This window comes from Macaca mulatta, chromosome 1, assembly GCF_049350105.2.
Source record: "Macaca mulatta isolate MMU2019108-1 chromosome 1, T2T-MMU8v2.0, whole genome shotgun sequence".
In the NCBI taxonomy this organism is placed as follows: domain Eukaryota; kingdom Metazoa; phylum Chordata; class Mammalia; order Primates; family Cercopithecidae; genus Macaca; species Macaca mulatta.
Genome location: NC_133406.1, coordinates 185,769,986 through 185,796,870, shown reverse-complemented (window position 1 = coordinate 185,796,870; position 26,885 = coordinate 185,769,986). Strand labels below are relative to the sequence as shown.

The 26,885-nt window shown below is 44.9% G+C and overlaps 1 protein-coding gene across 2 annotated transcripts in view; it reads left to right on the top strand.

Moving 5' to 3' along the window:
• The window catches only part of CIMAP2 (ciliary microtubule associated protein 2), a 41,423-nt gene extending 16,036 nt beyond the window's left edge, over window positions 1-25,387 (top strand). Inside the window, exons 9-11 of one of the 2 annotated variants that reach the window (XM_077955963.1) lie at window positions 599-732; window positions 21,539-21,655; window positions 24,385-25,387. In XM_077955963.1, coding sequence (XP_077812089.1) covers window positions 599-732; window positions 21,539-21,611 — 207 coding nt within the window. In that variant the 3' untranslated portion in view covers window positions 21,612-21,655; window positions 24,385-25,387. Of the gene's footprint in view, window positions 1-598; window positions 733-21,538; window positions 23,147-24,384 lie in introns of those variants that run through there. The other variant, XM_077955964.1, reaches the window with a different exon arrangement.
• The last annotated feature ends 1,498 nt before the right edge of the window (window positions 25,388-26,885 follow it).

The window sequence follows — 26,885 nt, the reverse complement described above, 5'->3', positions numbered from 1 at the left end:
GTTACATCTCCTTTCCCAACCTCTCTATTGGTGCTTCTAAGATCTGTGACCCCGATATCTGGGTGGGATGCTGTATTCCCTTCCTAGAGCTGCCACAAACTAGGTGGCTTAAAGCAACAGAAATATTCTCTGACAGTTCTGGAGGCGAAAAGTCTGAAATCAAGGCGTCTGCAGGTCCGCGCTCCCTCTGAAACCTATTGAGAAGAATCCTTCCTTGCTTCTTTGTAGCTTCTGATGGTGGCCAGCAATCCTTGATGTTCCTTGGCTTGTAGTCATCACTCCAATCTGTATCCTGGCATGGCTGTCTTCCTGTGTGTCTCTTCTTAAAAGGACACCAGTCACATTGGATGAAGGGCCTACCTTACTGCAGTATGACTTAATCTTAACTAATTATGTCTGTAGCAACCTTATTTCCAAATAAGGTCACATTCTGAGGTACTGTGGTTGCTCGGGGTTAGGACCTCAACATATCTTTTTGGGGGACACAATTCAGTTCATAACAGATGGAGCAGGGAAGCGTCCAAGAGGAGGAGAGGAAGCCGAGACGCAGTCTCCAAGCCAGGCTTGCTAATGTCCTGCCATCCTCTCCCTGTTGTAGAACCCAGTAGGTGTGGGCCGCTACCTCAACACCTGGCTGATGGAGACAAAGGACAGGCGGCAGCGATACCGGTCCCTATTCCTGGGTGGATCCAAACGCTACCTCTCAGACCTGGCCCGGGACATGCTTATGCAGTGAGTGCAGCTGGAGCTGCAGGCGAAGGGGTGAGGGTGGTGGTGGGTTCTTACTCTGGGGTGGGTTGGTAGCTCCCCATGTTTGGTTCCCATGGGAACACAGCTTCTGCCCCTAATGCCAGCCAAATAGCAGAGGCAGTGGAGGGATGTTCACGTTCAGATCCTGGCTCTGCCACTTACTGGACATGGGAGGTTGGGCATGCTGTATCACTTCGCTGAGCCTCATTTCCTTCAGCTGTCAAAAGAGCAGATATTTGAGGAGACCCAAATGAAATGATCTGCTGAAAACCCTTGGTAAGGAAAAGGTACTCAATCGACCCTAAATCCGCCACTTGGAGCCCACACAGTCCAGTCTCAGCTCTCAGTGGCTTCACCACGTGGAATCTGTTTCTTGGTGTTCATAATGGGGGTTGCTAAAACTCATTTCAGGAGGTTGCAAAGCCTAAGAAGGGAAAAGTACATTAAATACTGTGGCAAACTATACAACAGCTTGTAAATGTTAGCTGCTGCCATATTTTATTGACCTAAGAGGCCATCAATTGCAATATAATAACAATTTCAGAAATGTTACAATGTTGACAAACATGCGCGTTAGAATCCAGTTTTTTTTTTTGTTTTTTTTTTTTTTTTTTTTTGGTTTTTTTTTGAAATTATGGTGAGGACATGAGGACCAGATTCTGAGGACCAGATTTCTCAGGAGAAATCAGCTTTTAAATGTAATTTCAAAAAATATTTTATTTTTTATCAAAGTTGTGCTGTGTCTTCCTCCTTCTCAACTTACCCCCTTGTTTTGGTGGGTTCCTGAGAAAGGGCCAAGGAAGGTAAGATTTTTGATAGAATGTATGCCTGAAAAAGTTTATTTTTCCTTTCTGCATATCTGATCAATAGTTTGGTTGGAAATAAAATTCTAGGTTGGATATAATTTTCCCTCTGAATTTTGCAGGCCTTTCGTAGCTTCCTAGCTTCAAATATGGTTGTTGAGAAGTCTTATGCCATTCTGGTTTTCCGTGCTGTGTATGTGACCTGCATTTTCCTTCCTGGAAGCTTTCAGGATCTTCTCTTTGTACTTCCTGTTCGGATGCGTCTTGGCATGGGTCTGTTTCATCCTTTGTGCTGGGTACTTAGTGGGTTCCCTCCATCTGGAGACTCAGCACCTTCTATTCTGAGAGAATCTTTTGAGTTTTGTCTTTGACGATTTCCTCTCCTCTGTGTTCTCTCTGCTGCTTTTCACGTATCTCTTTTAGATGAATGTTAGATGCCCTGGTTTGGCACCCTAGTTTTCTTACCTTTTTTTTCCTCTCCTTTCTTATTTTCCATCTTACCTTTTTGTTCTACTTTCTGGTAAAATTTTCTTGCCCTTATCTACCCTAGTATTACTTTTAAAATTTTGGCTATCATATTTTTTCGTTTCCAAGAGTTCTTTTGTTGTGGATTGCTCTTTTCTTTCTTCTTTTAATAGCACCCAGTTCTGTGTCATGTATGCGGTGTGCAGTATGTTCTTTTTTTTTCTTTTAAGATGAGGTCTCACTCTGACTCCCAGCCTGGAGCACAGTGATGCAATCTTGGCTCACTGCAACCTCTGCCTCGCAGGCTCAAGCGATTCTCCTGCCTCAGCCTCCCAAGTAGCTGGGATTACAGGCATGCACCATCACGCCCGGCTAATTTTTGTATTTTTTGTAGAGGCCAGGCTTCGTCATGTTGCCCAGGCTGGTCTGGAACTCCTGAGCTCAAGCAGTCTGCCCGTCTCAGCCTCCCAAAGTGCTGGGATTACGAGTGTGAGCCACTGTGCCTGGCTGCAGTATGTTCTTTTATCTAAGGATGTTAATTAAGTTTTCCTGAAGTTCTTTTGCCCTCCTGTGTTGTCTCCAGTTCTTTCAAGTTCCTTTTTTTCTTTTGCTTTTTTGTTCATATTGAAGAGGAAAGCACTAAATAATACTGTGAGTCTGGGTGGGGCCTGTCAGTTGCTGTGAGTGATTGGCAGTGGATCTGGTCTTTCTGTTGAGACCCTCAAATGCCAGTGTCTCTAGGTATTTTCTGTGGGACTATTCAGCTTCTCTAGAAAATAATCTTCTGTCCTGGGTGGGGGTAACTGTGGTTGTTGGTGATTAGAGGAAGGAGACAGGGCTGTCTCATTCAGCGTATGGACTGCCTCCTACCCCCTCTCTTCTCATTGTGGGACCTGTCTGCCTACATTCCACTGTGCGCCTCCTCCTAGCCCCCTGGAATCTATCCACAAACCAAACCTCCAGTCTACTGCTGACTGGGTGAGGAGTCAGCGGGAGGTCGTGTCTAGATGGGATCTTATTCTGTTACCCAGGGGGGAGTGTAGTAGCACAATCATAGCTCACAGCAGCCTAGAACTTCTGAGCCAAAGCAATCCTCACCTTGGTCTCCCATGTAGCTGCAACTATAGGTGTGTGCCACCATGCCTGGCTACTTTTTTATTTTTATTTTTGTAGAGACAGAGTCTCACTATGTTGCCCAGGCTTGTCTTGGGCTCAGGCTATCCTACCACTGTGACCTACCAAAGTACTGAGATTATTGACATGATCCTCTATGTCTGGCCTCACCTGTTTTTTAAGATACCTGTGCGTCCCATTCCTAGATCTTTCTGAGGTTTTGTGGCAGGAGTTGGCAAGTGTCTCCCCAGTTTTCCCTACCCTTCCTTCCTTCCTTCCTTCCTTTCTTCCTTCCTTCCTTCCTTCCTTCCTTCCTTCCTTCCTTCCTTCCTTCCTTCCTTCCTTCCTTCCTTCCTTCCCTCCCTCCCTCCCTCCTTTCTTTCTCTCTTTCTTTCTTTTTCTTTCTTGCCTTCTTTCTTTCTTTCCTTTCTTTCCTCCTTCCTTCCTTCCTCTTTCTCTCCTTTCTTTCTTCTTTTCTTCCTTTCTTTCTTCCTTTTCTTTCTTTCTCCTTCTTTCCTTCCTCTCTTTCTCTTTCCTTCCTTCTTTCCTTCCTTCCCCCTCCCTATTTCTTTCTTTCTTTCTCTTTCTTTCTGTCTTTCTTTCTCTTCCTTCCTTCCTTCTCTTCTCTTTTCTTTTCTTTCTTTTTCTTTTCTTCTTTCTTTCTTTCTCCCTCTCCCTTCCTTCCTTCCCTCCCTCCTCTTTCCCTCTTTCTTTCTTGCCTTCTTTCTTTCCTTTCTTTCCTCCTTCCTCTCTCTTTTCTTCTTTTCTTCCTTTTCTTTCTCCTTCTTTCCTTCCTCTCTTCTTCCTTCCTTCCCCCTCCCTCCCTCTTTTTCTTTCTTTCTTTCCTTCCTTCCTTCCTTTCTTTCTTCTTTCTTTCTTTCTTTCTTTCTTTCTTTCTTTCTTTCTTTCTGTCTGTCTGTCTTTCTCTTCCTTCCTTCTCTTCTCTTTTTCTTTTCTTCTTTCTTTCTTTCTCTCTCTCCCTTCCTTCCTTCCTCCTTCCCTCCCTCCCTCCCTCCCTTCCTTCCTTCCCTCCTCCTGCCTTTCTTCCTCTTTCTTTCTGTCTCTCTTTCTCCCTTTCCCTTCCCTTCCCCTCCCTCCCTCCCTCCCTCCCTCCCTTCCTTCCTTCCTTCCTTCCTTCCTTCCTTCCTTCCTTCCTTCCTTCCTTCCTTCCTTCCTTCCCTTTTCTCCTTTCTTTCTCTCTCTTCTTTTCCTTTTTTACAGTGCAGTGGTATGAACACAGCTCACTGCAACCTTGACTTCTCAGGCTCAAGCGATTCCCCAGCCTCACTCTCCCTAGTAGCTGGAACCACAGGTGTGCACCGGCACGCCTGGCTAATTTAAAAAGTTTTTTTTTTTTTTTTTTTTTTTTTGTAGAGACAGGGTCTCACTATGTTGCTAAGGTTGGTCTCAAACTCCTGGCTTCAAGTGGTCCTCCCACCTTGGCCTCTCAAAGTGCTGGGATTACAGATGTGAGCCACCAAGCCTGGCCTATTTTTAGTTTTTAAAAGAAACTTCCATACTGTTTTCCATAATGGCTGTTATAATTTACATTCCCACCAAAAGCATGTAAGAGCTCCCTTTTCTCCACATCCTTGCCAGCATTTGTTACTTTTTGTCTTTTGATAGTAGCCATCTTAACTGGGGTGAGATGATATCCCTCAATTGGGGTTTTGATTTGCATTTCCCTGATGATTTGTGATGTCAAGTATTTTTTCATATACCTGTTGAGCATTTGTATGTTTTCTTTTGAGAAATGCCTACTCATGTCCTTTGCCTACTTTTTTTGTTTGTTTGTTTGAGATGGAGTCTCGCTCTGTCACCCAGGCTGAAGTGCAGTGGCGTGATCTTGGCTCACTGCACCTCCACCTTCTGGGTTCAAGTGATTCTCTTGCCTCTGCCTCCTGAGTAGCTGGGATTACAGGTGTACACCATCACCCCTGGCTAATTTTTGTATCTTTAGTAGAGACGGGGTTTCACCATGTTGGTCAGGCTGGTCTTGAACTCCTGACCTCAGGTGATCCGCCCGCGTTGGCCTCCCAAAGTGCTTGGATTATAGGCATGAGCCACTGCACCCACCCTGCCCACTTTTTAAACAGGATTATTATTATTATTGCTGTTGAGTTCCTTGAACATTCTGGATATAAGTTTCTTGTCTGATGAATAGTTTGCAAACATTTTCTCCTATTCTACATGTTGTCTCTTCACGCTATTGTTTCTTTTGCTGTGCAGAAGCTTTTTAGTTTAATATAGTCCCATTTGTGTATTTTTGTTTTTGTTGCTTGTGCTTTTGAAGTCTTAGTCATAAAGTTGTTGCCTAGAACAATGTCCTAAAGTTTTTCCCTTATGTTTTATTCTAGTAGTTTTACAATTTTGGGTCTGACATTTAAGTCTTTAATCAATTTTGAGTTGATTTTTGTATATAGTAAGGGGTCTAGTTTCATTCCTATGGATATTCAGTTTTTCCAGCATCATTTATTGAATGGTGTCAGAATAATACCATTCTATGTAAGGTCATTTTAACAATATTAATTCTTCCAGTTCATGAACATTGGATATCTTTCCATTTGTTTGTGTTCTCTTCAATTTCTTTCATCAGTGTTTTGCAGATTCCATTATAGAGGTCTTTCACCTCCTTAGTACATTTATTTCTAGGTATATTTTTTGGCAGCTATTGTAAATGGGATTGTTTTCTTGATTTCTTTTTCAGCTAGTTACTGGTGTATAGAAATGCTACTAATTATTGTATGTTGATTTTGTATTCTGACAACTTTACTGAATTCATTTCTCAGTTCTAAGAGTTTTTTGGTGGAGTCTTTAGGTTTTTCTCTATATAAGATCATGTTGCCTGCAAGGAGGGACAATTTATAATAACTTCCTCATTTCTAATTTAGATGCCTCTTATTTCTTTCTTTTGTCTGAGCTCTGGCTAGGACTTCCAGTACTGTGTTAAATAGGAATGGTGATAGTGGGCATCCTTGTCTTGTTCCACTCTTATTTAATATAGTATTAGAAGTCTTAAATGTTTATTGATTTTATGTTGTCAAAAAATCAACTTTTAGTTTTGTTGATCCTTTGTATTTTTTTTTAAGTCTCTATTTTGTTTAGTTCTGCTCTAATCTTTCTTTCTTTCCTTCAGCTAATTTTGGGTTTGATTTGTTCTTGACCTTCTAGTTCCCTGAGGTTCATTGTTGTTTATTTGAAATCTTTCTACTTTTTTTTTAATGTAAGCATTTATTGCTATAATCTTCTTCCCTCTTAGCACTGCTTTTGCTGTATGTTATGTTTCCATGGCTCACTACAGCCTCAACTTCCTGGACTCAGGTGATTCTCCCACCTCAGTCTTCTGAGTAGCTGGAACTACAGGTGCACATCACCATGCCCAAGTAATTTTTTGTATTTTTAGTAGAGACAGGATTTCATCATGTTTCCCAGGCTGATCTTGAACTCCTGGGCTCAAGTGATCCATCCACTTCAGTCTTCCAAGGTGCTGGGATTCCAGGTATGAGACACTATGCCTGGCCTCTTTCTTAATTTATTCCTTGACCAAGTGGTCTTTCAGGAACATGTTGTTTAATTCCCATTTATTTGTACAATTTCTAAAGTTCCTCTTGTTATTGATTTCTAGTTTTATTTTATTGTGGTCTGAGGAGATACTTGGTATGATTTTGATTTTTAAAAATTTGTGTGACTTGTTTCATGGCCTAACATATGGTCCATCCTGGAGAATGTTCCATGTGTTGATGAGAAGACTGTGTATTCTGTAGCTGTTGGATGAAATGTTCTGCAAATGTCTGTTAGGTCCATTTGGTCTATAGTGTAGATTAAGTCTCATATTTTTTGGTTGACTGTCTGTCGGATAATCTTTCCAGTGCTGAAAGTGGGGTCTTGTCTACAGCTATTATTGTATTGAGGTCTATCTCTCTCTTTAGTTCTAATATTATTTGCCTTATATATCTAAGTGCTTTGGTGTTGGTACATATATATTTACTATTGTTATATTCTTTTGATAAATTGATCACTTTATCATTATATAATGACTTTCTTTGTCTCTTTTTATTTATTTATTTTTTACTTAAGGTCTATTTTGCCTGATATAAGTACAGCTACTCCTGCACTATTTTGGTTTCCATTTTTGTGGAATATTTTTTCCATCCCTCCACTTCCAACAATCTATGTGTGTCTTATCAGGTGAAGTGAATTTCTTGTAGGCAGCAGATAGTTGTCTTCTAGACAGCAGCCAGTCTATATCTTTTAATTGGGAAATCTAAACCACTTACATTCAAAGTTGTTATTGATAAGCGAGAACTTACTCCTGTCATTTTGTTGTTTTCTGATTGTTTTATATATCTTTTGTTCCTTTCTTCCTCTTTTATTGTTTACTTTTACAGTTTGGTGGGTTTTTGTAGTGATAACGTTAGACTACTTTCTTTTTCTCATTTGTGTATTTGCTGTACCAGAGAGTTTCATACTTTTGTATGTTTTCATGATTGTAGATGTTGTTCTTTTCCTTCCAGATGTGGGACTCGCTTAACCTTTTCTTGTAGGACTGGTCTAGTGGTGAATAATTCCCTGTTTTTGCTTGTGCTGCAAATAATTTATTTTGCCTTCATTTTTGAATGATAGCTTTGCTGGGTATAGTGTTTGTGGTTGACAGATTTTTTTATTTGTTTCTTTTGTTTTTTTCCTTTCAGTACTTTGAATAATCATTCTGTGCTCTCCTGGCTTGTAAGATTTCTGCTGTTTTGGATTTTTTTTTTTTTTTTTTTAAGACAAGGTCTCACTCTGTCACTTAGGCTGGAGTGTAGTCATGCAATCATGGCTTAGTGCAGCCTCGACCTCCCAGGCTCAAGCAATCCTCCCACCTCAGCCTCCCAAGTAGCTGGGAGCATAGGCATGTGCCACTATGCCTAGATATATATTTTTTTACTTTTTAGTTTTTGTAGAGATGGGGTCTGACTGTGTTGCCTAGGCAGGTCTTGAACTCCTGAGCTCGAGCAATCCTTCCTGCCTCGGCCTCCCAAAGTGCTGGAATTACAGGCGTGAGCCAACATGCCTGACCAGTCTTTAACTTTTGACAGTTGGACTGTAATGTATCTTGGAGAAGGCCCCTTTGATTGTATCTATTTGGGGTTCTGTGGGCTTCCTGTATCTGGATGTCCATATCTTTTGCAAGACTTGGGATGTTTTCAGCTGTTATTTCATTACATAGGTTTTCTATGTCTTTTCCAATCTTTTCCTTCTGGAACTCTCAAAATTAGAATATTTTATTCCATTGTGGTGTTCTGTTACGTATACTTTCTTTATCTTGTAAATTTTTTTCTTCTTTTTTCTGTCTGACTAGATTATTTCAAGATGCCTGTCTTCAAGTTCAAAAATTCTTTCTTCTGCTTGATGTAGTGTATTGTTGAAGTTCTTTTTTTTTTTTTTTTTTTGAGACGGAGTCTTGCTGTGTCGCCCAGGCTGGAGTGCAGTGGCCGGATCTCAGCTCATTGCAAGCTCCGCCTCCCGGGTTTTTACGCCATTCTCCTGCCTCAGCCTCCCGAGTAGCTGGGACTACAGGCGCCCACCACCTCGCCCGGCTAGTTTTTTGTATTTTTTAGTAGAGACGGGGTTTCACCGTGTTAGCCAGGATGGTCTCGAACTCCTGACATCGTGATCCGCCCGTCTCGGCCTCCCAAAGTGCTGGGATTACAGGCTTGAGCCACCGCGCCCGGCCTGAAGTTCTTGATTGTATTTTTAATTTCCTGTATTGAATTGTTCAGTTCTAGGATTTCTGTTTGGTTCCTTTTTAGTGATATCTTTTTGTTGAATCTCATTCAGATCATCAATTATTTTCCTGACTTCTTTGTATTTTTTTATCTGTTTTCTCTTATATCTCATTGATTTTTAAAATATCATTATTTTGAATTATTTTTCAGGCATTTCATAGATTTCCTTTTGTTTGGGATCTGTTACTGGAGAAATATTGTATTCCTTGGAGATATGATGTTTCCTTGCTTGTTCATGTTTCTTGTGTCCCTGTGTTCATATGTGTGCATCTAGTATAACAGTCACTTTTTCCAATTTTATGACTGTCTTTCATAGGGAATTACATTTACCTGTAGATGTATATGTAGTGTTGGTTGGGTACAGTACTTTGGCTTTGATTCTGTGTGGATGCAGTAATGTAGTTTCTGTATGATTTCTTCAGCTATAATCAGCATCAGTGGTGTCTTTGGGTTTCTTAGTGGCTTAGGCTGTGGTTGTTAGGAGAGGCTATGCCAAGGCTTTGCTGGGGGTGGGGGTGCCAGGTGGGCTAGTCCTCAGTGACCAGTGGTGGCACAGTGGGTTGGGTATATCAGTCCTTGGGCCCCTATTTAACATATGTGAGTGCTGACAGAGACAGGTTTGGGTGGGCTGGTCCTCAGGCCTCCAGGTGGTGTGTTTGGGTGCTGGTGTTGGCAGTGGTGGCCTGAGCCAGTGGGTCCTTAGGCCCCTGGGTGATATGCATGGCATCGGTGGTGACAGTAGTGGCAATGGGCCACACTTCTACTCTAGCCCCTGAGTGGTTCATGTGGGTGCCGGCAGTGGCAGTGGTGGGCAAGAGGGGCCAGTCCCAGGCTCCTGGGTGGTGTGTGTGTGCCAGCAGTGGTGATGGTTGGCTGAGTAGGCAGGTCCCTGGGCCCCTGGGAGATGCATGCATGGGCAGTGGGTAGGTGCATTAGTCTACCCCAAGGTCCCTGGACAACATGCACAAGCCCTGGTTGCAGTGGCTACAGGCAGAGTGGGCCTGTCTAAGGGCTCCCTGACAATGTACATGGGCTCTGGCAGTGGCAAGTGGGGTGGGTGGATCCTTAGGCCCCAAGATGCCACATTTGGGCACCAGAGTTCAGGTAGGGTGGGCCTGTCCTCAGGCCTGGAACAGTGTGCAGGTGTGCAGCAGCTCTGCCACTGGAAGAGGTAGGGTTGCTGTTAGTGGCAGTGGTTCCAGGCAGCTAGCTGTCAGGCTCTGGGGAGCACAAACTTCAGCTTTCTTTGCCCCAGGTCAGCTTATTTAGTGCACTGCCCTGCCCATTCCCCAGGGTGTAGGATACTGCATGGGCTAAAATGCTGGGGACCTGTCCACACTGCTGGGTCCAGCTGGCATTGGAACACTGCAGCTCTCTGAGTGGACATGAGGGGATGTCAGCAGGGCCCCAGGGATTTGGAGACACAGGATCTGTAGGGCTCCAGAGCAGGATGTAGACTGGTGGGGACTGGGCTTTCAAAATGGTGCTGTGTTGCAACTGCTTGGGTATCAGGGGATAGGTGGGACCAGTGCAAACTCCCTCTTGGGAACAATGCTGTCACATGGACCCCCAGAAGTCCCCTGTATTAGTCTCAGGGCCTGCAAGGCCTGAGGGCTCTCCTGTGGGTAGGATTGCAGGAGCCTGTGGGGGGAATGTGGACCACGGGGGATCTCTTGCTCACCCTTTCTCCACACTGGGGACTTTTTCCTGGCTCTGAGCTGATCCCGGCCAGGCCAGCTGCTCCGCTTCCTTCTCCTTCCATGCCTCGTAAGTTCTATGCTGAATTCCATGTTCTCTCATTTGCTATATGCAACATGTGGTTATCTGCTTGCTTTTTTGGTCCTTCTTTGTGGAGGAGGCAAGTGCTCGGCACCTCTAGTCAGCCATCTTGAAGCCCCCTCCTGTTGGTCTATGTTTAAAAAATTCCTTTATACTTTTAATGGGTTGCAGGAGGAAGTAGAGATAAATGCATATATTCATCTGCCTTGTTCAATGGTAAATCATATGAAATGAAACACTTTTGGGGTGCAAAAGCATTTTCTTCCCCTTTCTAGTCAAGGTAGTTAGCCTTATTTTAGGGGTGTTAAAACCAGGACCAGAGAGGGGAAAATAGGAGGACAACTTGCCTAAAGTCACACAGTTGGTGAGTGACAGAGCTGGCACTAGAATCTGGTCCTTCCCCTTCATGGGCAATGTCCTTTTATCAACACCCATGTGAGGATTTGGGGGTGCTAGGGCAAGTACCATGCCCAGACTCCTGCAGGGCCACTCCTCCCAGCTGCTCTTTTGCAAAGTCCAGTCTATATGCTGTTTGCTTAGCAAAAGACTCTAAGGAAGGGAAGGGTGCCCCATCCCCACAGGACCTCCCCCTGGACATCTGTGTTCTCCCTCTGGACATCTGTCTTTCTCCTGTGTTCAGCATCCTCCTTCACCACTGTTAACACATCCAACACTCAGGCCTGTGAGAATTACAGGATTTCCAACCCTGGCTTAGAATTCCATGTCTGCCACTTAGCTGTGTGACTTGGGGCAAGTTGCTCGGAGAAGACTTCCCTCATCTGAAAAATGAGGGTAAACTAATAATCACCTTCAGAATCCATTATGAGGACTGAATGAATGACACAGGTGAATGTACACTGCCCCTGTCGATGCTGTTTTGGAGGCATGTTGCACATGCTAGCTTCCTTTTCCCTTAGCAGTTGCTCCTGCCTTGGCAGAATTCCGTTGTGCTTATTTATATAACGAAAAAGTTCTTTGCAGAGGCTTAAAATGCACGACATCCAGAAAGAGAAACTACAGTTACTTAAATCACCCTCTGTTGCCAAAGACCCAAGCAAAAACCTCTAGTAAGATAGAGATTTTTATATAGAGACTGGGGGAGAAATAGCAGGTCCTTTGTGGCTTGGGGAGGATGAGGGCTTTGAAAGAGAAGGCCAAAAACATTGAGTAACTAGAGGTTTCTCAATGAAGTCAAGAACAAGATGGGGATGCTTGTGTCATTGGCATTATTTAACATTGTTTTGGAGGTTGTAGCAAAAGCAATAAGACAGGAAAAATAAATAAGAAATAGAAAACTTTGGTAAGGAAGAGCAACGTTATTACAATTGATAATGATATGTGTGTTTACTAAAAAATTCCAAGATAGTTAATTTTAAAACTGTAAAGCTAAGGCAAAGACAGGCAACAAGTGTATAAATGAATATTTTCCTCTTATACTGCAGCCATAACAAATGGAAAATTAATTGAGGCAAAAAAAGGATCCCATCCTTTCTTTTAAACAGGGTCTTGCTCTGCCACCCAGGGCTGCAGTGGCACGATCATGGCTCATTGTAACCTCCACCTCCCAGGCTCAATAGACCATCCTGCCTCAGCCTCCTGAGTAACTGGGACTACAGGCATGTGCCACCACACCTGGCTAATTTTTCTATTTTTTGTAGAGAGACGGGGTGTCACTGTGTTGCCCAGGCTGGTCTCAAACTCCTGGGCTCAAGTGATCCTCCTGCCTTGGGCTCCCAGAGTGTTGGGATTACAGGTGAGCCACTGTACCTGGCCAATATCTCATTCTTTTCTTTCTTTCTTTTCTTCTTTTTTTTTTGATTTTATTTTTGAGGGTTCTTTTTACTAAGATCCCATTCTTATTAGCAACACAAATGATAAAATACATTTGGGATAAACTTAATTTGGTATATTTAAGGCATAAATGAAGAAAAATAGAAATCTTCATTAACAGATGTTAAAGAATGCCTGAATAACTGGATGAAAAGACATGATATTGGAAAAATATTAAATCTTCCCAGTGATGTCCACATCTTAAGTCAAATCCTAAAGAGGTTGATGGGGCCAGAGGGGGAAACTGGATAAATTGATTATAAGCTTCATCTGAAAGAGTAAGATACATATAAATATATTTTAAGATAGAGGAATAATGATCCCACTTTAAAATCCATTGACATATGTGTAGATAGCATAATATGGAGGACTAAGCACCACACTGTTGGCCATGATTATGTGTGGAGGGCAGGGTTACCAGATTCTTTCATATTCTATCTTGTTGAAATGTTTGAGTTTTTCAAAATAAGCATATATTGTTTTATAATCAGAAAAAATGGTACAAATCAGGACAAGAGTGCATGAGATAAACTACACAGAGTATGAGTTCCCCTTTTAGATCCATCTCCAACCAAGAGTTACCCTTTGTCTTCCAGACCTCAGTTTTCCCATCTGTAAAAACAGAAGAATTTATACCCCAGGGGACCTGGTGAGGCCTAAGTCTTATGAATGCTGCCAAACTGAAGCCAACCAGCAGGTCCCCATGGGTGTCAGACTGTTAGGCTGGGGCGTGATTCTCTCTGAGGCTCAAGTTCAGCATTGTCCATGAAGCCCTTGCTCTACTTGGGCTCCTGGCTCAGGAGAATTATGCCAGGAGGCCCAGAAGACCGATCACAGGTGTGAAGGATTTCTTTATGCACTTTTTCACTGACTGATTCATTTGAAAAACCTACCCTGTGCTTGGTTCTGTCCTGAGCGCATCTGAGCTACTGATTGTTTTCAGGTGACCGGAAATAGTCTGCCATTCCCTCACTGAAAATTTCATTTTTGCATTCATATTTTTAAGTTTTAAGAGTTATTTTTTGTTTTCTGAATGTTCCTTTGATAACAATATGCTCTGGTTTCATGAAGGCAGTGCTTTCTCATCTTTTGAAGATATTAAGACAAATATCTTCAAAAGATTAAAGATTAATATCTTCTTTTTGAAGATATTAAGACTATTTGCTTGACATTGTCCCCATTTTTTTCCAAATCTCATTTTTCTGTATGTTCATTTTGGCCTCAGTCTTCCATATCAGAGGTTTTTCCTCGAATGTCTGGCGATCCTTGGCGCTGCATCCCTGTCCAGCTGTAAATCCTTCTGAAGGCTCTGGGGTACTTATTGATTATGGACTCCACCACAGAATGATCAGGCTGGGTGTTTTCACTGGGTGAATTCCCAGTGTCACTACTGTTAGAGCTTTCCTCTTGGCCTTGGCCAGAGCAAGCTTCTCTGGGGGATGTAAGCTTGGCTGTCCAAGCTCTAGAATCTAAGTCGAAGGGAAGAGGCTACAGTGCTCAATATTTAGTGATTAAACTTCTATTTAATTCCCTGTTTGTTTGTTTGTTTTGTGACAGAGTTTTGTTCTTGTTGCCCAGGATGGAGTACAATGGTGTGATCTCAGCTCACCACAACCTTCGCCTCCTGGGTTCAAGTGATTCTCCTGCCTCAGCCTCCTGAGTAGCTGGGGTTACAGGCATGTGCCACCATGTCCAGCTAATTTGGTATTTTTAGTAGAGACAGGGTTTCTCCATGTTGGTCAGGCTGGTCTCGAACTCCTGACCTCAGGTGATCTGCCTGCCTTGGCCTCCCAAAGTGCTGGGATTACAGGCGTGAGCCACCGTGCCCAGCCCAATTCCCTGTTTTAAATATGGTACTCATGATTTCAACTATGCCTGGTGCCATCCTGAACAGAGAATCTGTCTCCAGAGAATAAATCTCCAATCTTCTGCCAGGCTAAATGAAGGGCACTCATCTGGCTGCAGACAGTGGGGGAGATAAACTGATATTATACAGATTATCAAACTGATATTATACAGATCGATCCCTGTTTTCGGTTTCATCTTCATTCCCACTTCCAGAGGTACCTGGTGCTGCCAATTCCTTAGTCTTTTGGAGTCGGGGGATTCTTAGCTTTACCCTCTACTGATTTGGGGTTTAGCTTTCTTAGGTCTACTAGGTTAGTCACCATTCTTCCATCTGCTTTTCAACTTCCAAAATATTTTTTCTTCCTGCTGCTTCTTCTATTCTTTTTGTCCTTGTGGGTATATGCCTTAACATTTTTATTCCTTTACTGTGTTTTAGTGAGGTTTCAGGAGGGAGAGAGGTTAATATACCCATCCAATCCATGAAACGTTTGGTGAAATTTCTGGGTTTCAAAGGTAAAATAAAAATCTTGCTAGTATCATATCTAAAATGACACTGAACCTGCAATCTAAATAAAAGACAATCAGGCATATTTCATACTTCTCTTCTGAAACATAAATGATAGAAAACAGTTTATATAATTCTGAAGGAAAAGAATTGGGACTATATAGAGTCCTCTATGTAGCCAACCAGTCATTCATGTGCAAAGCAGAAGAGAACCAGACAGCAGTCTGGTCCAGAGTGGCTCCAGCTTCATGGGGAGGGCACTCACCCACTTCCCCAGAGCTACAGGGCAGCCTGAGAAGGATGAGGGCAGGTGGAGCCCAGGACTTCTCTCTCTCTGTCCAGAACACTTTGCCCACTCTTTCCCCCGAAACTTTCTGGAAGATGAGAGCAGAAGGGAAGGCTCTTTGAACGCAGGGAAGCTGAGGCATAGTTGGCCTTCACCATGACCCATCTTCCTGCCCTTACTCCACCTGACCTTATTTGATCACTCTCCTTTTACCTTTTGTGCATGCTGTTTTGGTGAGAGATTTGGAAGTTTGGGTAGGAAAGAGGGACTCAGGAAGTTCAGCATGTGGAGTCCCCTCCTTCTCCCCTCAACCCCCTCTGCACGTTTACTCTGGGACACGGAAGTCAGTTGGTTGCCATTCAGACTGTGTGGCACCAGGGGAAACTGGGCTTCGCTCCAAGAGAAGGCAGTTGGGAGAGAAGGCCCTACTTTTTCATTTCTCCTTCCTTCCCTCTCTCCCTTCCCCCCTTCCTCCCCCACTTTCTTTCCTTCCTTCCTTCCTTCCTTCCTTCCTTCCTTCCTTCCTGCCTTCCTGCCTTCCTGCCTTCCTGCCTTCCTGCCTTCCTGCCTGCCTGCCTGCCTTCCCTCCTGCCTTCCCTCTGTCCCCCTCTCTCTCCTTATTCCTCTCTGTATTTCTGGTGGAGGTGGATGGGGTAGAAACTTGAGCATATTTCTGGGCTGATGGGCAGGGAAGGAGTGGGAGATTCCTTGTGAGGTGGTGGAACATGCTCTTTGCTTGGGCTGGAGGGGTGATCACCCTGAGCACAGGGAGAAACGTTGGCCTTGGATGGGGGTAGGGGGTGGGGGAGAAAAAGGGTTGATGATTTAATGAATTTAGTGGATATTTGCTAGGGGTCAGAACATAGAAGGTCTCAGGCAAACGGTGCAGAGGGGAAGGATTGATTTAGCATCAGGTACATGAAGGAGGGCTCAGCCAGGTGCCATGAGCATGTGGGCATGTCTACCCTGAAAGGTGGCCTGGAGAGATGGAGGATATTCCAGGCAGCCAGTCTGGGTGTGAGGGGTAAACGAGCCTGGCCTGATCAGGGATGGCTGAGCAGCGGGAGGGTGGGCTGTGGCAGGGGATACGGAAGAACAAAGCCAGGTGGATCAGGTGGGGTGGGATCAGCCGAGTCGTGATGGAGGAGTCTGGTGTCTTTGCTGACGAATACCTGCAAATCAAGCAGCCAGTAAGTGTTCTTCAAAGTGCAGCTGACGTGGGAGGAAATCTTTGGAAAATGCCACTTGGAAGATGTAATGTTGGGATGGGACTCGCCTTTGCCTTCTCATATCTGAATTAACAGTTGCTTAGGTAGGAAACCTTTAGGGGGTTATAAAATATTACAGTAGACCCCCCAAAAATGTGTCCTATATTGAGGTAGGGGACTGCGGTTCTGTTGTTTACAAGCCATATGCTATTGACAAGTCCTGTGACCTTCCTGTTGCATATTTTGTTCCCTAAATGACGTCAGCATTTATAGCCCATGTCCCCATAGGTAGCCTGGACTCCGCTCTGTGTCATCTGCTTGATGGCCTTCAGATCAGCATGGACTTTTCACCCTGACATGGCCCGTTTGAGGCTCCAACAAGTTGGTGAACATTGGGAGAAGATGCAGGTTAAAGTCTCCACTTTGGCATCTCTTAGCTGTGTGACCCTGGGCTACTAACCACAACTCTCTTTTCTTAGCTGTAGAATGGGCACAATGAAGCCTGTCTCACAGGCCAGGGTCTATGTGGAAGACTTGCCATCCAACTCTTTCCCCATAGCCCAGCACCACACAGCAGGGCACTGCTGGCACGTGGGAGGGGTGAGGTGCCTCTTCTTCATGGTGCCAGATTCTCCTGCCCAGTGGCAGGACGGTTAGCATTCCAGGTGCCTGCCCACTGGTTGGGGAGTAGTGGTCCAGAGTCTTTGGGAAGACCCCAAAACCCTCTTGCATGTTTCCATTGCCCCCAAGGGGGAAAATGCCACCCCCAATTTAGCTGATTCAATTCAGGATACATTTACTGAGCACAAAGAACGTGCAAGGAAGTCTGCTGGGATCACCCTTGAAGGGGTCTGTGTGTAATGGTTGGAAGGAGCAGAGGCCTGGGAGGCAGAACAGACTTTCTGTCCCTAATCTATGCAGATCATTTCATCTTTTTCTGGCATCGAGTGTACATTTGTACTGGATACCTATGTTTAAGGCTATGGCTGTTTTTCCAAATTGCTTATAGTTGAGGATAGACTGTATGGGAGTGGGAAAGAAGAAATACTATGGGAGTTCAGAGGAGGCAAATGTTACATTGAATTTGGAGCTGTCCAAGCAGGGAGGGCTGCTTGGAAGAAGTGGCATTTGATCTGGTTCTGAAAAGCTGGATAAGAGTTGGGCTTGGAAAGGGGTAACAACCGTTAATCAAAGGTTGACTGTGTGCCAGGCACTGTACTCAGCTCTGTATAAACATCTCTCATCCGGGAGTAGTGGTTCATGCATGCAATCCCAGCACTTTGGGAGGCTGAGGCAGGCAGATCACCTGAGGAGTTCAAGACCAGCCTGGCCAACATGGTGAAAGCACGTCTTTACTAAAAATACAAAAATTAGCCGGGTGCGGTGGCAGGTGCCTGTAGTCTCAACTACTCAGGAGGCTGAGGCAGGAGAATCGCTTGAACCCAGCAGTGGAAATTGCAGTGAGCTGAGATCCCGCCACTGTACTCCAGCCTAGGCAACAGAATGAGACTCCATCTCAATTAAAAAAAAAATCATCTCTCATGGGCATCACAAAGCCCTGTGAGGTATGTAATAACTGCCTTTATTATATAGATGAGGATGAGGAAACTGAGTAACTTTCCCAGAGCCACAGCGAGTTACTGACTATAGCAGTTAGCTATTGCTACATAACAAACCACCCAGAAATTCAGTGGCTTAAAACAATAGCCATTTGTTATTGTTCATGAGTCTATGGGTTGGCTGGGGGCTGGCTGGTCTGGGATAGTCTTGGATGGAACAACTAGACTCTCTTCTACACAGACTCCAGCCTTCAGCAGTGTAGCCCAGGCTTGCCTCTATGAAGGAGGCTGGGGTTTGAGAGAGGAAGTGTGCAAGGCCTTTTGCAGCCCAACCACACCATTATTTCTACCACATTCTGTTGGCCAAAGCAAGTTCATGGCTAGCCCAGATTCAAGCAGGGCGGGGGTGCGTGGGGAGTAGACTGCACCTCTTGATGGGAGAGGCTGCAATCGCATTGGAAAGGCCACCAATACAAGGAGCTATGGAGGCCTGGGCCATTTTTGCTCTCTGTCTAGTACAGTCACAAAATAGGATTGGGTCTCTGGTCCATCTGGCTCCAAGCTGTGTTGTTTCTTCAAGGGTTTTCTTCTTCCAGGGAGGAGAAAAGTATTTAGGACAGAGGGAAGAGCATGAGTGAAGGAAAGGAAGCAAAAAGTTCAGGACATACCTGGGCAATACTAAATGGCCCATTTTAAATGATGTGTGGGGTGTGTAGAGGGGAATAGTGGATAATAAGGCAGGAGAGGTGGTTCGGTCAGTCCTTAGAGGGCTGGAATGCATAGCTAAGCTGCTTGGACTTTATCTTGTATGTGAGAAGCCACATAAATTTTTTAAAGTTGAATTTATTTATTTTATTTATTTATTTACTATTTTTTTCGAGACAGAGTTTTATTTTGCTCTGTTGCTCAGGCTGGAGTGCAATGGCGTGATCTCGGCTCACTCCAACCTCTGCCTCCTGGGTTCAAGCGATTCTTTTGCCTCAGCCTCCCGAGTAGCTGGGATTACACCTCCCACCACACCCGGCTAACTTTTGTATTTGTAATAGAGACGGGGTTTCGTCATGTTGGCCAGGCTGGTCTCAAACTCTTGACCTCAGGTGATCCACCTGCCTTGGCCTCCCAAAGTGCTAGGATTACAGGCATGAGCCACCGCGCCGAGTCTAAAGTTGAACTTATTATAGTATAACTCACATGCAGTAAAATTCATTCTCTTTAGGTATACAACTCTATGAGGTTTTTTTGTTGTTTTTTGAGATAGTGTCAACACTCCGTCACCCAAGCTAGAGCGCAGTGGCATGAACATGACTTATGGCAGCCTCAACCTTCTGGGCTCAAGCAATCCTCCCACCTCAGCCTCCCAAGTACTGGGACTATAGGTGTGCACCACTGCACCCAGGTAATTTTTAAATTTTTTGTAGAGATGTGCTTTTGCCATTCTGCCCAGGCTGTTCTTGAACACCTGAGCTCAAGCAATCCACCCACCTCAGCCTCCCAGAGTGCTGGGACTACAGGCATGAGCCACCACACCCAGCCCAATTCTATGAATTTTGAGAAATGCATGTAGTTGTCATACATATCACCTCAGGCAAGATGTAGAATATTCCTATCCCCCTTATGCTATCTGTAGTCAGTCTACTCCTCCTACTGCCATCCCTGGCAACTCTGTCATCCCTGGAGTTTTGCCTTTTCCAGAATGTCATATAAATGGAATCATCTGTATGTAGAATTTTGTATCTTTTTCTTTCAGTGCTCTTGAGATTCAGCCATGCTGTTGTTGTGTGTATCCATAGTTCGTTCCTTTTTAATGCTGAGTTGGATCGCACTGTATGGTTGCGACACAGTTTGTTTATCCATTCCTAAGTTGAGGGACATTTGGATTGTTTACAGTTTGGGGAATTTTACAGTTTGGGGAATTTTAAATAAAGCTGCTACAGTTACATACAGGTCTTCACGTAGACATACGTTTCTATTTCTCTCTGGTAAATATCTAGGAGTAGGATTTCTAGGTCATTTGGTGGGTGTGTGTATAACTTTGTAAGAAGCTGTTGAACTATCTTGAAATGGCTGGTCCATTTTGCACTCCCACCAGCAATGCATGAGGGGTCTAAGGGTTCTGCATCCTTGTCAGCACTTGGTATTGTCAGGGTATTTTCTTTTCTAATTTAAGCCGTTCTAATAGTATATTTCATTATGGTTTGAATTTGCATTTCTCCAGTGACAAGATATTGAGGATCTTTTCATATGCGTCCTCTGATGTCTTCTTTTGGTGAAGTGTTTTCAAATCTTTTGCACATTTTAAACAAATGGTTTGCTTGGTTTCTTATATTCAGCTTTGAGTTCCTTAGATATTCTTTTTTTTTTTTTTTTTTTTTTTTGAGACGGAGTCTCACGCTGTTGCCCAGGCTGGAGTGCAGTGGCGCGATCTCGGCTCACTGCAAGCTCCGCCTCCTGGGTTCACGCCATTCTCCTGCCTCAGCCTCCTGAGTAGCTAGGACTACAGGCGCCCGCCACCGCGCCCGGCTAATTTTTTGTATTTTTAGTAGAGACGGGGTTTCACTGTGGTCTCGATCTCCTGACCTTGTGATCCGCCCGCCTCGGCCTCCCAAAGTGCTGGGATTACAGGGTTGAGCCACCGCGCCCGGCCTTGAGTTCCTTAGATATTCTAAGCATGAGACCTTTATCAGATATGTGTTTTGCAAATATTTTTTTCCCAGATATCCAGAAGGATTTTAATGGGAAGTAATTATTGTGTTTAATAAACATACTTATGGCATTATGGACTGTTGCGGGGATAGAGACAAGGAGGCTGCCTCAATGGTAGAGATGAGAAATGAGGCATGGGGCCGGGCCAGGGGCCGTGAACATGGGGAGGAATGGAGAGACAGGAGGCGTGGAGACCCACTGGATGGTGGGAAAGACCTTTCTTACCCTGGTGAGTCCTCCCTCCTTTGACAAATATTTGTTAAGCACAGGTAATGATCTAGGCATAGGGGAAATACCTATGAAGAAGTCCAAGTCCTGCATTCATGGAGTTCACATCTTGTTGGGGAGGACAGACAACAAACAGATATATCAAGTGTGTAACGTACGGGCTGGCGGATGCTGTTTGACACACACAGCAAGGGGTTCTTATGGAAGTGCCATCTTCCAAAGGGCTCATGGGATGGGAGGTTGAGTCCTCCGGGTTTCCACTCATGGGAAAGAACTGGAGCAGTGGAGGGAAAGTGGGACTGAGGTCAGGGCTTACATTCCGGCCCTGATGCTGGCCTTCAGGTGACCTCAGGGAAGTTCCCTTCTCTCTCTGGTCCTTGTTCTTCCTCTCAGGGTTGGGTCAGATAATCTTCCAGGCACTATGATTTTGTACCTGAAGTTCTTACAAGCCAACTTGGGTGCTTTAATGAGCTGAACTGGGTATGAATCGCTGGAATCCCATCCTTAGAATCAGGCTGTTTTGTTGAAAAGGTCTAGAGGTCATCAATTTTGGCCTCTCACCAATGTAGGATCTCCTGTGAAGCAGAACCAACAGGTACCTGTTCATCCCCTATGGGTGTCCCTCCAGGGATGAGGAGCCCACTCCCTTCCAAGGGATCACTTCCATTTTTAATTTTTTCTGTCTTTTTAAAGGGAAAGGATCACACCATTTACTAAGGGGAAGTGCCCTCCAACTGTGGATTACAATTCAGATCCTACTTCTTAAAGCCACATGTGAAGGACAGCCCGCAGTGACCGGACAGCCCAAAGGTCTGAAGACAAATCTGGGGGTGAGAGCATGGGTGTGGGAGTGGGGTGTCTTAGAGAAAGGACACATGGGCCTGGGAGAAGGGAGAGATATATGGGGATCACCTTTGCTGGAGCTGCATACCTGAAGGTCACAGTGTCTTCCAGGACAGCTGGGGACAGGTATCTTTTGTTGCAGGAGATCAATTATCCTGAGAACTCAACTCAGTCAGTGACATGAACATGGGGGCCAGAGAGCAGATGGACTGAAGGGATGGGACGTGGTTGACACTCGTGTGACCCTTTCTATTCTAAAGCCAGAGTGCTTGGCCCCTTGTTTATTAAAGTTCAGAAAGTGGTGGGAGAGTGTAGCATGTATTACACGGCAATTCTAGGACTCTCCAGGAACACCCCATTGCCATCTCAGGATGCTTCTGGAAGCTTAGCAGGGCCTCACTGATGAGGAAACTGCTGACTTCAGGCAATGTCCAGCCATGGGGAACATCTGAGTCAGCCCTTGTGGGTACCCTTCCCTCACTGTTTTATGTCATTGAGAATCGGGGAGCAGGTTGTCCCTAGAGGAGACTGGCATACCACAGCTTCGTCCACAAAGCTCACATGATAAAAAATACTTGAAACACTTTCTTCAGTGTGCGAGTGTCTTACAAAAAGCAGTTATTCACCAGTGTCAAAACAAATGTTTTTGAAGAAGTAAAGCCGTCTTTATTCACCTTGCCAAGGTATTGCAGATGACCAGCTTCCCACGCCCAGTAGCTGATCCTCAGAACCTGGTTGCCACACGATTGTCTACGTTTGATGCCCACTTATTGTTATGTTACTTGTGGTCCATGTTGCAAGAGGGTGCTGAAGGCATACAACCTGGAGGTTGAGTGGGAAAAAATTGCTAGCCTCCTAAGCAACCAGAGAGGTGCTAGAACCTGATGTTGCTTTTTAAAGATTTATGTGCTGGAGTGTTCAACCCAATCACCCACAGGACCACGTCTAGAAACTGAACTGGAATTCAGTGGTTATGAAACATTTATTATTTTTGGGGGCTGAGGAGCTCTTTTTTTCTTTTTTTTTGCAAACAGAAGCTTTTAGGGGAAGTCCAGTATATAACAAACATGTAGCCACTTTGAATCAAGCTGGGTGAGGCCAGGAGTCCAGCCCTCGGGGCCAGCCCCTGTGCCCTCTTTCCCTGGGATTGTTAGGAACCAGGCCACACAGTAGGAGGTGAGCAGTGGGTGAGCACCGCCTCCCGTCAGATCAGCGGCGGCATTAGATTCTCACAGGAGCCGAACCCTATTGTGAACTGCACATGTGAGGGATCTAGGTTGCACGCTCCTTATGAGAATATAACTAATGCCTGATGATATGAGGTGGAACAGGTTCATCCTGAAACCATCCTCCCCCGCCACCCCGCCCTACCCTGGTCTGTGGAAAAATTGTCTTCCATGAAACCAGTTCCTGGTGCTAAAAAGGCTGGGGACCGCTGTAATAAAGGACTTATATCCAGAATATATGTGAGTTCATATGTATCTCAATAATAAGAAACAACAAAATAAAAAATGTATAAAAGATGTAACAGACACTTTACCAAGAAGATATATGTATAGCAAATAAGTACATGAAAATAAACTCAATGTCATTAGGCATTAAGGAAATGCAAATTAAAACCACAATGAGATAGTACTACCCACCTATTAGGATGGCTAAAATTGAAAAGACTGACCATACCAAGTGTTGGTGAGGATGTGGAACTTTTGTATACTGCTGGTGGAAATGTAAAATGGTACAATTATCTTAGTTCATGTAGAAGATGTTAACATCAGGCCGGATGTGGTGGCTTGCACCTGTAATCCCAGCACTTTGGGAGGCCACGGTGGGCAAATCACCTGAGGTCAGGATTTTGAGGTCAGCCTGGCCAACATGCAAAACCCTGCCTCTACTAAAAATACAAAAACGTTAGCAGAGCGTGGTGGTGGGCGCCTATAGTCCCAGCTACCCGGGAGGCTGAGACAGGAGAATTGCTTGAACCCGGGAGGCAGAGGTTGCAGTGAGCTGAGATTGTGCCATTGCACTCCAGCCTGGGCAACAGAGCGAGACTCCATCTCAAAAAAAAAGATGTTAACATCAGGGGAAGGTGAGTGAGAGGGACTGCTGTACTACCATTGCAACGTTTCTGTAGAATAAATTGCAAATAAAAATAAAAAGCAATTAAACAAGTTAAAATATATGCAATAAAACTTTTAAAGAGACTGTTTACCTTACAAAACAAGTACATTTGTTCAAATATCTCTATCAGCTATTATATTACAGACAGTCACTCTCACTGTAGAGAAGGTCAGCAAGGCCAGGTGCGGCAGCTCATGCCTGTAATCCCAGCACTTTGGGCGGCCAAGGCGGGCAGATTACCTGAGGTCAGGAGTTCGAGACCAGCCTGGCCAATATGGTGAAATCCCGTCTCTACTAAAAATACAAAAAAAAAAAAATTAGCCAGGCGTGGTAGCAGACACTTGTAATCCCAGCTACTCGGGAGGCTGAAGTAGGAGAATTGCTTAAACCTGGGAAGTGGAGGTTGCAGTGAGCAGAGATCAAGCCACTACACTCCAGCCTGGTCAATAGAGCAAGACTCTGTGTCAAAAAAACAAACAAACAAAAACAACAACAAAAAAGGTCAGTAAATTTGTGACGCTTGCCTTTTTATAAGAGAAACCTGTGTAACAACTTTATTTATTTATTTATTGAGACAGGTCTTGCTGTGTCCAGCCCAGGCTGGGGTACAGTGGCGTCATCATGGCTAACTATAGCCTCAACCTCCTGGTCGAGGAGCTCAAGCGATGCTCACATCTCTAAGCCTCTCAAGTAGCTGGGACTACAGGCTGCACCACCACACCTGGCTAATGTTTTTGTTGTTTTAGAGATAGCATCTTGCTATGTTGCCTAGCTTGGTCTGGAATTCCTGGGCTCAAGCTGTTTTCCCACCTTGGCCTCCTAAAGTGCTGGGATTATAGGCGTGAATCACCAAGCCTGGCCACAAGTTTTTTTTTTTTGTTTTTTTTGAGACAAAGTCTTGCTCTGTAGCCCAGGCTTGAGTGTAGTGGTGGGATCTCAGCTCACTGTAACCTCTGCCTCCCAGGTTCTAGCTATTGTCATGCCTCAACCCCGCAAGCAGCTGGGACTACAGGCATGAGCCACCATGACCGATTATGTTTGTATTTTTAGTAGAGATGGGGTTTTGACTGGTCTCGAACTCCTGGCCTCAAGTGATCTACCAGCCTTGGCCTCCCAAAGTGCTGGGATTACAGGTGTGAGCCACTGCATCTGGCCCCTGGCCACAACTTTAAATTAGGCAATTCTTTAATATTTTGCCATGAGATAAGAATGAGTTCATGTGTGTTACAAAAATAATGTGTGCTGGGGAGGGACATTCATCTATAATGGAGCAAAAGGCTCTCTGGCTGCCAGAGCCGGCTGTGCTGCCTATGGAGGGCTAGAAGTGCCAGGGACTCCATACCCCTCTGGAGCTACCCCCACTAAGGGAAGTTGGTTATAAATACCAGCTCCCTCACCCCTTGTGGGATGTACCTTTGAAACGCATGTTTTACATTGGTTTCCAGTTTTCCGAGCGCAGTTACACTGTAGTGGCCACCACTGGTAACCTGCTTGAGAATGAACCCATTATTGGCCGTCATCCCTTCCCTACTCCCCTGCTGGTGTTTACTTCACCTCCCAAATAAACTGCTTGCACTCAAATCTTTGTCTTAGGGTTGGCTTCTAGGGAAACCCAAACCAAGACGAACACATTTTTTCAGGCATTCCAATGGATCATCCTGTTACACCCAGGGCTTGGGAACCTCATTTGGTGACCACTGCTCTGCTCTGCGATAGTAACTCCATCTGTCTGTCCAGGCTCTCCTCGCACACCCCCAAGACAGCCCTTCCCAGTGCAGGGCAGCTATGATTGTAAAAGGGTCCTTTGGATGTTGAGCTGAAATCTGGCTTGTTGTGACCCTTGCCCTCCTGCCTGGGCAGGGCCATAAGAGGACATGGAGTTCTGCAGGTTGTTAACTGGGCTCTGCTGGGGCCTCCAGCAATCCCTGGGGAAGGAGGGCATGAGGGCGTGGCCACAAGGGCTGGACTCCTGGCCCCACCCAGCTTGACTCAAAGTAGCTCCATGTTTGTTATATATATATCGGACTTTCCCTAAAAGGTTTTGTTTGGGGAAAAAAGCTCCACAGCCAAAAATGAAATGAATAAATATTTAATAACCACCAGATTCTAGTTCCATCTCTTGAAATGGTCCTGCAGGTGACTGGGTTGAACCCTCTAGCACATACAACTTAAAAAAGTAACAGCAGGTTCTAGCACCTCCCTGGTTGCTCAGGAGGATGGTGATCTCTCCCACTCCAGTGTGAGATGCTGCCAGGTTGTGGGAAGCCCTGAGCAGACCAAAAATAGCCTTTTACAAGCCATGCCCCAGACTTAACATCCAGGTTCTTACTATGCCTTCAGCACCACCTTGCAACATGGACCACAGGTAACGCAACAATGAGTGGGTGTCACACATAGGCAGTCCTGCTGCAACCAGGTTCTGAAGAACGGCTAGTAGGCATGGGCAGCTGGTCATCTGCAATGTCCTGGCAAGGTGAAGCACGGCTGGCATAGCTGCTCACTTTACAAGGAGAAACTGAGACCCACAGGAGGAATAAGTTTACATAGGTTGCATGGCGTGGTTGCTTTAGTAAACATTAATAGAATGGGACTTCATTTGCTGTGTTAGGTTCTTATCAATACCTAAGAGTGATGGTTCTGACCATTGTGAACGCTGTACCATGCTGTCTTTGGCTTTTTACCTTGTTTTCACAACATCCCTCAGCACACCAGCCAGGCCAGCTCTGGGAAGCTCCCTTTGTTCAAAGTTCAGGTCCTGCCATCCTCATCGCTGTCGGCTGCTCGATGCCTGCCCTGGGCCTGAGCAAGCCCAGGTCCCACTCTGGCCCTGCCATAGTCTTTTGGCCCTGAAGGCAGTTTCACCTTCTCCAACTTGACCCTTGGAGCTCCTCCTTCTCAGAAGCAGTTTATACCTGTTCCCAGGTTCAGCTGATCCACTCCCTCTTCCTGGACCTGCTGCAGCATTAGCCAGGGAATGGGGGTTCACCAATAATGAGAATGATTAACAAGGGAGTGGGGGATGATCACAGAGATGCCTAAGGTTCAGAAGCCTGAGAGGCGAACGTACTGAGGCCAGAGC